We start from the raw sequence: 12,035 nt of genomic DNA, 5'->3' as shown, positions 1-12,035 counted from the left end.
AGCAGTATTAGTAGGCAATATCGTTATTAAATGTTCCACATTTGAACAGCAGCTGGTTCAATACTCCTGCAGATACGGAAACGGATAGGAAATGTGTTATTTGCTCCTGGGGACTGATCTTGTGCGATAAGTCTTCTGTGTGAAACTGCAAGACCCAACCAAATTGGTTCCATTAGGCTAGTCGTTTGCTCTACTGAGTTGCCAGGTACACCTATGATACTCTTGTCTAGTTGCACTGAGGAATAAAGTAAAGTAAAGTTCAGTGACACGATTGTGTCTGCACGATTGCTCAGTGACACGATTGCTTAGCAAGGCGGCCGAGACAGAAAGAGGACAGTTGATACAAATGAATGAAATGTTCGTTGGAATCGAGGCAAAATAAAAGAAAGTTATAGCCGATGTGAACCAAAAACTTCTCAAGTTGGAGTTAGGCTAAAGTCGTTGTGCAACTGCCAGAGAATTATCTTCGTAGAGCGTGAATATTAATTTAGTTTGAACTGTTAATTTGAGTTGAGAATATCAATATGCAATATGAACGTCATTTCGACTCTCAGTGGCGGGATGTGCTCGCATGTCAAATGCTATTATGGATATTATCACGCTTATACATTATGTATATGTCTTTTGACACGAAATATCCCCGATTCTGTTGACCTGTTTCTCAACCTGGACATTAAGACCATATGATATCAATTTTTGAACTCCGTTTTATTTGGCGTTTTTTTAAAAAGAGTTTTTTTTGGGGAAGAGAGAATCCTCCTCCACCAAAATTAGGACGTCCCAAATTCATTTATGGTCCTGGGGTACAATCTCGTAGGTATGTAAAATGTGGAGGGTGAAATATCGTATATTCAAGAATGCAAATTTGATTACGAAAGTGAAAAGTCAAAAGTGCAGTTCAGCGAAAAAACCCTTTTATCTTTCCGAGGTATAAATCGAGGTAAGTAACATATTTTAAAATTCTATTCAAGTGTAAATTTATAATAAATGGTTAGTATTTTTCAGTAACTAGAAATCACTACAGTTTGGGACGTTTTAAGGCTGTTTATAAGACCTGTTAAAACATTAATGAATTAACATGTATTTATGAGTCACCTTGAACGGTCGCATGTCTTTACAATCAATAATATACAATTTCTACTTCCTTTGTACACAATTTGAATGCCAATAAGGCATGGCTTTTTTGAACATCAATATAAAGTGATTTGATTGTTCCTATAATTCAAGCTAAAGGAAAATATGTTTGCATCAGAAATCAATTATAACTTTGACGATCTGCTTGTACTGTGCATTACTGAATACTAGAATTCCTACATGTCCCAGTTTTGTAAAGAGATTGCAAACATAGATCTTGTTTCACTGTGTTGATATTTTCTGTGCTATTAAACCATAGCAAAAAGCCATTGAAAGATAATGGGGAAATTGTGTGAAATTTCTGGGAAGTTACCCTTGAACTTTGCCTTGGAAAATTTATCAATGTCATGTTCTTTTTGTGCATTTCTTGCAGATTTTAACTATCTGTAAGGTGTATTACTGATTCCAGCTGAAGTTGCTGTTGACGTCAGATTAACAATATGTACAGCGTTTGCGAAAGCAATGAATGCGTAATACCACACAAATTTGTTATCCCACAGTATCGTAGTAGTATAGTCGAAAAATACCAGATTCACGGCTGTAGCTAGAAGCTTAATTGAGGGGGTGTATATTCATATATTCATCTTATGCCCAAGTGATTTCTTTTGTACACAATTGTTTCTAGAGCATATAAACATGAATATATTCATATATTCATCCTATGCCTGACTGATTTCTTTTGTAGGCAATTGTTTCAACGGTATATAAACATGAGTATCTCAATATACACCCCCCAATTAAGCGGTCCAGCTACAGCCTTGACCATAATTAAAACTACTATTCTGCAACTTCCTATTTTTAAATTTTTTTGTCCTTCTGCAATGCGCGCAGTCCAGAAATCAAGGGTGTATTAGAGTTCAGTGGTGGAACATTGGTAAATAGCGGGGTAGGGGTGGGGGACTGAGGATAGGTTATTATCACTGGTTATTTAATAACCTTTGCGAAAGTGTAACTGGAAAAAGCGAAAATAACAAAGAACAAGTTTTTTTCACAAAATATTGATTATGTTTACTCGCGTGTTGTTGCAAGCGAGAGCTTACTACTCTCGATGTTCTCTTTGTTTAGCTCAAAAACCGCTTGCGATCAGTAAAACTCTCGCAGCGATGAAGAAAGCAAATTTTAGCAACAAAGCATTAACAATTGAAACCTTGAACCCACTTGTTAAAGAGGTTGAATACGCTGTTCGCGGACCGATCGTTATTCGTGCTGTCGAAATTGAGAAACAACTTGCAAAGGTAGTGTATATTATGAAGAATCCTCCGAAAGCCATGTAATATGTTGCAATTTTGAATACGTTGCAATTTCAATGTAACAATGTTCTTTTTATTGAAACAGTGTCACGAGCTACTTTCAATATTTGAGTACTATTTTCTTGCTGCTCTAAATTAATTTAAAACATGTTGGTCTAATTAAAATACGATTTAGAGCCAATTTTATATCATTCTGTCATCACTCAGGATTGATTACATTTATGCAGGGCGATAAAAAACCTTTCAGCGAGGTCCTGAAAGCAAACATTGGTGATTGTCATGCTATGGGACAGCAGCCAATCACCTTCATCAGACAGGTATGTACACAGACAATCAAATGCTATAACTTTGTTAAGTTAAGATTGATTACAATTTGATGGAAATTTACATGGCAGGTGCTGGCAATTTGTACGGATCCGAGTCTGCTTGACAGTCCTCATTACCCACAGGACGTGAAGGACAGAGTGAGGAAGGTCCTTGAAGCTTGTGGTGGTGGAAGTGTTGGTATGGAGGAATAATATGAAATATCTGAACAAAATGTTTATTTTTCTTTCATATCTAATACCAGTCTTGGTCATGATGCTATCCTTTTCTTGTGATTAATTTCTTGTTTAAGGTCAAATTCCATATTCTTGTTTCAGGTGCATATACTCATTCAAGTGGTATTGAGCTTGTTCGACAGGATTGCGCTAAGTACATTGAGCGAAGAGATGGATACCCTTGCAATGCCTCTGACATTTCATTGACAGGTGGTGCAAGTGAAGGAGTCAAGGTGAGACTTGTACACCTTTGCACTATTTTGCAAATAAACATTTCCCATTCTTTGCACTATAACAACGGTTCAAAAATTCTCCGTTTTGGGAATAAAGGAAATGATGAAATGCCTTCAAACCGGAGGAACAGGCAAAGAACGAGCTGGTGTGATGATCCCAATACCACAGTATCCTCTTTACTCTGCAACCATCTCAGAACTTGGAGCTCATCAGGTGAGAGCCAGTGTGTAAACATACTATCTTTATGTTGCAATTAATACTTCATTGCTACACCTCCAGTCTCTCTATATAGTGTCCCAAATAATAAATAATTACTGCTAAATCAAAGCTGTTCAAACTCATTATATTGTAATACACATCTATATCATCATGATATATTTCATTGTAGATCAGTTATTATTTGGATGAAGACAATGGCTGGGCATTGGATATCAAAGAATTGAAAAGATCACTTGAAGAGTCAAGAGGCCATTGTGTGCCAAAACTACTGTGTGTTATCAACCCTGGCAATCCCACAGGTATGCTCCAGGTGGTTGTACTGATTTAATTGTTTATATTTGTTTAAGAAGCTTCTTTCTCGATTCATTCTGCTCATTTCAGGCCAAGTTCTTAGTTATGATAACATAAAAGCAATCATCCAGTTCTGTAAGGAGGAAGGACTCTTCTTATTTGCCGACGAAGTTTACCAGGACAACATCTATGCACAAGGAGCAGAGTTCCATTCTTTCAAGAAAGTGTTGCGGGATTTGGGTGAAGATTACAATGATTTTCAACTGGCATCATTCCATTCTTGTTCCAAAGGATACATGGGAGAGTATGTTTTGTGTCATACTGAAACATATGTTACACAGTCACTTGTGGTTTAAACTTACAGTGAATCTGTTGTTGTTTAGATGTGGTATCCGTGGCGGCTATGTGGAAGTTCTTGGATTGGATAAGGATGTGAAGTACCAGATAACGAAGCTTGCATCAGCGAGGTTGTGTTCAACATCTTTGGGCCAGGTATATATCTTGTTTGATTTCTGGGTCTTACCTTTTGTTTTATTACATCACATACAAAAGCCATGATTTCAAGAATCTGATTCTGATCAAGATTTCTACCTTTAGATTGTGATGGATTGTGTTGCCAATCCTCCGAAAGAAGGCGATGAGTCCTATCCATTGTTCATTAAGGTTTGTTCATGCAAGTACTAAAATGTCTCCAGCAATAGTTGACAACATCAACGGCCTTGTTTATAAATAAGGTTACCTGTGATTTACCTGTCCTTCTGGATTTAGGAAAAGAACAATGTACTTGGTGCCTTGAAAGAACGTGCTAGGATGGTTGCAGAGATGTTTGACTCAATTGATGGTATCAAGTGTAATGAAGTTATGGGGGCAATGTATGCCTTCCCTCAAATCAATATACCAAAGAAAGCAATCGAGAAAGCAAAGGTAATTCCACTTGGTTCATGTGAAATATTAGTGCTTAATTTATAAACATTCTTCTATATGCATATAATTTCCCTAAATCATTTAGGGCCTTGGGCAAGAACCAGATTTTCTTTATTGTATGGAATTGTTGGAAGAAACTGGAATTTGTGTTGTTCCTGGCAGTGGTTTTGGTCAGAGAGAAGGAACACACCACTTTAGGTAATTCTTAATTTCTCAAGAATCACCCTGTCCTTTTCTCAGCGGGCTTGAAGTGTTCGCAATTAATTTAGTTGCTCACCATTTTCTTCCAGGATGACAATTCTGCCACCAACTGACAAACTGAAACTTCTTCTGGGTCAATTCAAGGAGTTCCATGAAAGATTCCAAGAAAAATACAAAGATTAAAAAGTATAATAGGATTAAAAATAAATTATCATCAACAGTTTTTTAATTTTATAGATAAACTGTAATTATATTTTGCTAATTTAGGTATAATTTAATTATACCTTTGCTTGGTATAATTTATTGATTATAATTAGTGGTGTCTGTTAACAATTGGTATTACTAAATGAACCCTAAGCTTTAGCAAATATTATTACACGACAAATGTACAAGATTGTATACAAAAATAAAGGGATAACTATAATATTGTACTATTTCAGATAATAAATATTTCTAAGAAGAATACAAATACAAAAAATGGAGTACATGTGTGGAAGTTGCTGAAGTCTTCATTCATAAGACAGCTGTTTGACCAACATAATTCATGTCTTGGAAGTTTTTCTTTTGAATGAACACCACTAGACATTTGCCAATAAACCTTTCACACAACTGAAACCTTGTGATAGCATTGATATGTAGCAGGCCTGCAGGCTTTAGATAAGTGTTGCTCTTCTACCAAACACTATCTTATTCACGGATGAGGGAGGTCAAATTCAATCGCTACGGTGAACATGGTTAATTTGCTCAATAGAAAAACCTTCCACCATCCTTCCATGCTAACTAGCCAATTGTAAGTGCAATTTTACCTCCCAACAATTCCACACACAGACCAATTCACCTTTTATCATAATCCTGGCAAGCACTTGATTTTGTTCTGTGAGACAAATCTCTCATTGATATCAGAGAGAATAAGAGAATAGACCACAACCTTGTCTTCAGGTATTGGTGGAAGTTGATAGACTTTATTTTTTGCCAGTTTAGATTTACCAAGCTTACCTGATCCTTGGGAGTCTAGAGGCTAAAAAATGAGGTAAAATGTTGAAGACAATAGCATATGTTGTAGTTAATTGTTACGACATGCAAGAACATTATAGAACATATGATGTACATGGTATATATGATGAGAGATATTGCAGATACAAATGCATACTTTACCAGCATATTAGCAAGGTACTTACATCCTCATTATCATCTGATAAATCTGCCGTGAAATTTTGATCATCTTTTGGTTTGTTTTTTGACCCCTTTGGTCTTCCTCGTTTTCTCTTTACAGGACCAGGCTGTGACTAAAATGATGTATGTGTTAATTAATAGTATAGAAAGACAAACTCCTAGGCCATATATGGCATTTGTGAAAGGTATTTTTATTGTATAAGGCATATAGTTATTTTAAATGGCCTTACTTCCACACTATCTAATCTTTCAAATCCAACTGTTCCATTTATCAAAATGTCATCATCATCATCACCATAGACGTCTTCATCCATCAACTTCATTTTCTTGGAAATTGTCTTAAGTTGTGCATTACCATTTCCAACTGATATCCGCGTGTAATCATCTCTGTATTCATAATCAGGAATCTCTCTCTTGGGTCTCTCGGGCCTTAGTCGTGTAACTGATGTATGGGGTTTTTTCACTACGATTGGGATGAAAATGAATGCGAATGCCTTCACTACAGGCCACTATATAAACCGTTGTAAATCTATTCTCATACGTACCAACTGTATCTTTTGACGTTGAGGATTTCTTGGCAATGAAAATATGACCGCACGGACAGGATTTGCAAGCAACGGGAAGCTATAGAATTTAATCATTGATAACCATTAATTATATATTACACGCATAAATCGGCTTTTAAAAGAAAAAGTACTATCATATTTAGTATTCAATATCAAATTTACTTAATTTATACGTTTTCTCAATTGTATATTTAATATAAACATTTAGTTTTTGTTTTAAAAGTAGCATCCGCTAAGGAGAATAAATTTACAGAAATTCTAGTAAATGGAGAAGTAACATATTTTAATACTTTCTGTGTATTTGATACGGGGCTGATATGGTCATAGAGGATGTAAATACGGAGCGATCGTTTGATCAATTTTGATAAATATACACTATTAGCATAGCAATGAAGAATAGTATAGTAATAAAGGCAAGAATATGACTTACTGTTTGCTGGCACTTCGGGCATTTCTTCTTTGCCATTTTAAAAAAATTTAAATGCCAAAATTAGCTGCATATAAACATACTTTCAAACAAATCAAAACATGTGTAAAAGATTGCGACTTTTGATGTATGTAATCCGACGCTTTTCCGGGAACTTCCGACCACAAGAACACGCCTATCGAGTTAGAAAAATGATCATTTCGACAAAAAAAAACACTCTATTTTTTTAGTTTATTAGTCATCCTGGGAGCTATCAGAGATACTGTGTTCTCGTTAAATAAATATAAAAACTTGCAGTTTGCGAATGAAAAATCTTCTATAAACCAGACCTTCGTTCAAGCGATGGAATAATATAGTAAAATAGCTCGAGTCGCTTGGATTATTTCAAGATGGCGGTTGCCAGGAGTGGGGAGATAAAACGATTATTAGTGGTTGGTTTAGCATGTTTAGATATCATCAATACAGTTGAGCATTATCCTCAAGAAGACGAGGATATGCGGGCTTTGTCACAACGTTGGCAGAAAGGCGGAAATGCTGCAAATGCGAGTGAAGTATTATCACAAACTCTAGACACTTGTTGTGAACTTTTATGCTCTCTCAACGAAGGAATTGAAGGACAATACGTGAGCGAAGAGCTCAGAAATCGAGGTGTTTTAATAGAAAATTGTCCGGTTAAAAAAAACTGCGGCTTTCCGACTTCCTGTGTGTTGGTAAACGAAGTTACTGGCTCCAGAACTATAGTACACTCTCGTAACAATCTTCCTGAATTAGAATTCAAAGACTTTGACATAATTGATCTTAGCTTATACTCCTGGATTCATTTTGAAGGAAGAAGAAATGTTGATGAGATTATTAAGATGATAAGAAAGGTGGAGAACTTGAAGAAAGAAGAAAATCTGCGGATTAAGATTTCGGTGGAAATTGAGAAAAAACGACCGGAACTACGAGCCCTATTTGATCAAGCAGATGTAGTATTCATCGGCAAAGATTTCGCCCAATTCTCAGGATTTAGTACTCCCGAGGAAGCAGTGATGGGGTTATCTACACAAGTACCTACTAACTCGGTTCTCGTGTGCCCCTGGGGGGAGAGTGGTGCAGTGGCAAGGGGGTGTGCAGGGGAGATTTGCACATCCCCCGCCTACCCACCAACGAAAGTGGTCGATACACTTGGGGCAGGAGATACGTTTCTCGCTGGAGTTATATTTTGTCTGAACCAAGGCAGGATGATCAACGATGCCATTCAGTTTGGTTGTAAATTAGCAGGAAGAAAATGTGGTATGCAGGGATTTGATGAGCTGAAAGTAACTCCAAATGACGATCAGTTCTAAGGATTGATGGAAATGTCCTTGTTAACCTTAATCTTAATCTGCTTTGTCATCACTGAAGCGGCCGACGTGCTTCAATAAACAATGAGTATTACTCCTAGAAACTTTGCACTAATTTCAGTGATTTGTACGTAATGATCAATAAAATTGTAACAACCTTTTGCAGCTCGTTTTTTGTATCAAATACACACCTTGTTTAAAGACGCTTAATTTACAAGGCGAAATCGAAATTGGGAATTGAAGTCTTAAATGCAAATCATTTGACCGCATCTGTAAACACAACATAAAATCACCTCCCTTTATCACGAGAGAAACCGCAGTTTTGGAAACGCTTTTTCACGCCAGACGAACGTAGAAAACCGTACGAAACATCCCTGAAACAAACAATCTCTGAAACAAATGGCACTCGAAAAAAACACTATTTCGCTCTCGAGTTCATCCGGTCTCAGAATTAAAGATCTTGTGCGCTACGGAAGAAAAATGCCGTCTCCATGGTAATATTGATATAAACACGCTGACGATGCACCTGTCCGGGGAACGCAGGTTTTCTATTGGCTCATTTGGCTGTGGGAACAAACAACCTGCTCTAATTAGGCGGCATGAAAATGTAAATAACGTAAATATTCGGTTCGTGTATTCGTGTTGAGCATGGCTGACAGCGATATTCATGAAGAGGAAAGTGGGCCAAGACGCCGTTACAAGGCTCCGTGGTCGCCGGATGGCCCGGAGTATGATCCGTTGCTTCCATACGGACCCAAAGTTTACCTTGCAAGGAAGAAAAAAGCCGATTCTTGGTGGATAGTGGCGCTCGAGGTACACCCGACATTTGACTGAGTTGTATAAACTTATTCTCTAGCACTGAGCAAAACCTCTAGGCAACAGACTATACCCGGGAAACATCGTCGCAGACTGTTGAAGATTTCATCATTTCATCATCAATTTTCCTGTTCGGCTTTATGTAGACCGTGACAAAAACTGACAAGAAACAGATCAAAGCATTCTTCCTTTTTCGCTCCGGAAAATCAACAAGACGATTTCCAGCAATTTGAAGGCCAAATGAAACATCGCTTTAACCAAATGGTTACACTACATTTGACATGTCTTTTCGTAAGATAAGGAAAGTTTCTCCCGGTTTGAAAACAGTCTAACCCGGTTGCTGCGGTTTTATCAAGCTCGCGCAGACATAATTGATGTGTGGTTAGGGGCCAGTTGTATCAGTAAAACTCTTTAACTAAATTTTGCATAGTTAAGTTCTAGTTAACTCAGAAATACACAACTCTGATTGCCAGGCAATTCTGTTAAAAGTTAACTAGTCTTTTATTATACAACTGGTCCCAGGTTATAACTTCCGGAAAAGTAAAATACAATATTTTCATCTAAATCGTGGGCATTTAAGGAGTGACCTAAAACCTTTGCAAGATGAAAACTAGCCTTTAAACCGATAATCTGTTATACGGATTAAGTTTTACGGACGGATTGATTCATCTCTAGTATCGATTCAAACCTGAGTTTTTTTTTCATATAGGTACTCGTCGTTGTATCAGTGATACTATTTTTCATCTATATGTATTATTATATCGACCATCTCCACTTTCACGTGACGCATGCGTACGCGAGATTTGGCAGTGGTACAGCACAGCATCACGTCGCTCATAAATACTTACGAGGTAGGAATATAGTTTACCTCTTATTCAGTGATCTGGTAATGCACCTAATGTAGGAACTATATCTGATGCAAGTCCTGCCATTGCCATTCAGTATATCATCAGATCTGTGCTTACATATCTTATGCATATTATGTAAACGAATAGTTTACCTCATATGAAAAACATATTCTCATGTAGAATAGATATCCTTGATTGTTTCTAAAAAAAATACAAGAAAAAGCGTGAATGAATAGGTATTAATAAGATGGTGTATTGTAATAAGGTTCCTTACCGGGGCGATGCAACAGACCTTCAGTTTCAAATGAAGTTATAAACATTAGAATGTTTTGAATTTTTACTAGGTCATGGTACGGATCAAGATCACGAACAAGCGATGTACTGGTTCAGGTAAAGTAAGCTCTATTATCCTGGCCGTTCTACGCCCGGGTCAGACAAGATCAGAGTGAGGTCTTACCCAGTCAATTGTGTTAAATTACCACTTTTGCGTACCTGTCCGTTTTCTTCAATTTTTATAAAGTTGGGTGGTTGGTTCAGGTTTTGGCTAGAATTCAACCAAGTTCGGTGAATCAATGAGTTTCTTCTCTTTATTTTTAGACGAGCTGCGAACAATGGCCACCCTGGCGGAGCATATAACCTGGTGGCAGCTCATTTCCAGGGATACAAAACAGATTTAGAGGAACAGTGAGTACTTGATCATTAGCCGGTATAGCAATGAGGAGAAGAAAGGTAGAAAATATCAGAATTCAGAAGAAGAGGATAAGTGAAGAAGGGGGGGAAATGGAGAACCGTTTCAAATTTACCCATCAAATGCCATTAGCTTTTCACAGCAAACTTTAGGAGTTGAAGAGAAGAGTTTTAGAGTAAGAGTTATTCAAGTTTAAATCTAGTTGTAAGCTCCAGGATAGTCCAGGAAGAACAGATTAGAACTGTCACTGAATGACCCATTGCCAGAGATGATTGGAGAGATGGTTTATATCGTTGTGATAACTGATAACATTTTCCACCTCAGCGAGATTGAAAACATGTTGAAAGTTGCAGCAGACGGGGGGCATGAAGAGGCGAAAAAAGCTTTGCGAGAAATGTACCCAGAAAGTTACTAATACTTGATGTAATGTGAACATTTAAAGCCTACTTCAATATAGTAGCATAAATTATATACATTGCCATTGGATAAATCTAAATACACTGAGACGGTTGTTTTAAGGTCGCTTAGCTTACGGTGGATAAAACTTGGTGGTTCGATGAATGAAAAAACTTTTTTGATGTCTTTAATTATTCTACTGTTTAGCGTGTTTACGGCTTTTGAACAACCGATTTCAGCTGACTTGGAAAACATTTTTAATATCTATATTATATATCTATACCACGTAAGAAACGAGCTCAATCTGGACTATTTCACATCTACCATAAGTAGGGGTCAGCAAAAACGAGTTTTCCCACCGGCAGTTTATGAAACCGTTCTATTATATGGGTAAGGTTAGACTGAACCTAGAGTTAACCTTGGTCAAATTTGCAAACACGACCGTTAAACGACGATATTCGCTTTGTTTTCTGCAGTAATTTTTGCAAAATAATTTAATGCTTTTAAAAGAATTACATTGTTCTATACATGCTATACATGAATAGCCTCGTACGATATAGTAAAATACTGTAAAGTTGTAAAGATTTTTATTAAATGCTTTTTAAGAGTCATTGTGCTCACTTGTGCTTCGAGATATGACATCCCGTTATTACGTCATTGGATTTTAATAAGTGCGAAGTTTGAACTCAGCAATATCGAAGAGGCTGCTTAAGTGGCCCAAGAAACAGACAGATTCGACAAATGACACATGCAAATTAAACGTGAAGCGATGAGACAAAATGTCACTGTGATATGTGCCGCTTTCTCGCATGATGATAACCAAACGTTTTCCCCAAATCACTGGTAACATCACACAAAATATACAATTCACAGGCGTTGTCGAGTTACCACTGCATATTTTGACTATGGTGCCGCGATCGGGTCGATTTCGTGAGCCGGGTGGGAAAATTCTGGTTATCCTCTTCAGATTGCTCTGGTTATTCTCAGCTAGCGCATTTGGGAGG

The 12,035-nt window shown here is 37.2% G+C and overlaps 4 protein-coding genes across 4 annotated transcripts; 3 read left to right on the top strand and 1 right to left on the bottom strand.

Annotated features, from left to right (window-relative positions):
* The first annotated feature begins 2,051 nt into the window (after positions 1-2,051).
* Positions 2,052-5,075, top strand: LOC114532750 (alanine aminotransferase 2-like). The gene is made up of 12 exons (XM_028554330.1): positions 2,052-2,369; positions 2,612-2,701; positions 2,780-2,888; positions 3,026-3,156; positions 3,254-3,370; positions 3,546-3,675; positions 3,758-3,971; positions 4,051-4,159; positions 4,265-4,330; positions 4,436-4,591; positions 4,677-4,789; positions 4,882-5,075. The coding sequence occupies exons 1-12, from the start codon at positions 2,139-2,141 to the stop codon at positions 4,973-4,975; spliced, it is 1,560 nt and encodes a 519-aa protein (XP_028410131.1). The 5' UTR covers positions 2,052-2,138; the 3' UTR covers positions 4,976-5,075.
* Positions 5,076-5,246: 171 nt separating this feature from the next.
* On the bottom strand, positions 5,247-7,158 carry LOC114532751 (UPF0547 protein C16orf87 homolog). The gene is made up of 5 exons (XM_028554331.1): positions 6,962-7,158; positions 6,511-6,589; positions 6,196-6,428; positions 5,971-6,078; positions 5,247-5,810 (listed from the first exon to the last, which is right to left on the bottom strand). Exons 1-5 carry the CDS (start codon positions 6,995-6,997, stop codon positions 5,637-5,639), a joined length of 630 nt encoding a protein of 209 aa, XP_028410132.1. The 5' UTR covers positions 6,998-7,158; the 3' UTR covers positions 5,247-5,636.
* Positions 7,159-7,249: 91 nt separating this feature from the next.
* On the top strand, positions 7,250-8,646 carry LOC114532790 (ketohexokinase-like). The gene has a single exon (XM_028554379.1). It carries the CDS (start codon positions 7,348-7,350, stop codon positions 8,284-8,286), a length of 939 nt encoding a protein of 312 aa, XP_028410180.1. The 5' UTR covers positions 7,250-7,347; the 3' UTR covers positions 8,287-8,646.
* Positions 8,647-8,772: 126 nt separating this feature from the next.
* Positions 8,773-11,642, top strand: LOC114532791 (secretory immunoglobulin A-binding protein EsiB-like). The gene is made up of 5 exons (XM_028554380.1): positions 8,773-9,096; positions 9,809-9,950; positions 10,292-10,337; positions 10,545-10,631; positions 10,960-11,642. Exons 1-5 carry the CDS (start codon positions 8,932-8,934, stop codon positions 11,048-11,050), a joined length of 531 nt encoding a protein of 176 aa, XP_028410181.1. The 5' UTR covers positions 8,773-8,931; the 3' UTR covers positions 11,051-11,642.
* The last annotated feature ends 393 nt before the right edge of the window (positions 11,643-12,035 follow it).

The sequence above is a fragment of the Dendronephthya gigantea genome, unplaced genomic scaffold, assembly GCF_004324835.1.
Source record: "Dendronephthya gigantea isolate DGI-Jeju-01 unplaced genomic scaffold, DenGig_1.0 000080F, whole genome shotgun sequence".
NCBI classification, from domain to species: domain Eukaryota; kingdom Metazoa; phylum Cnidaria; class Anthozoa; order Malacalcyonacea; family Nephtheidae; genus Dendronephthya; species Dendronephthya gigantea.
This window is presented reverse-complemented; position numbering and strand designations above follow the sequence as displayed.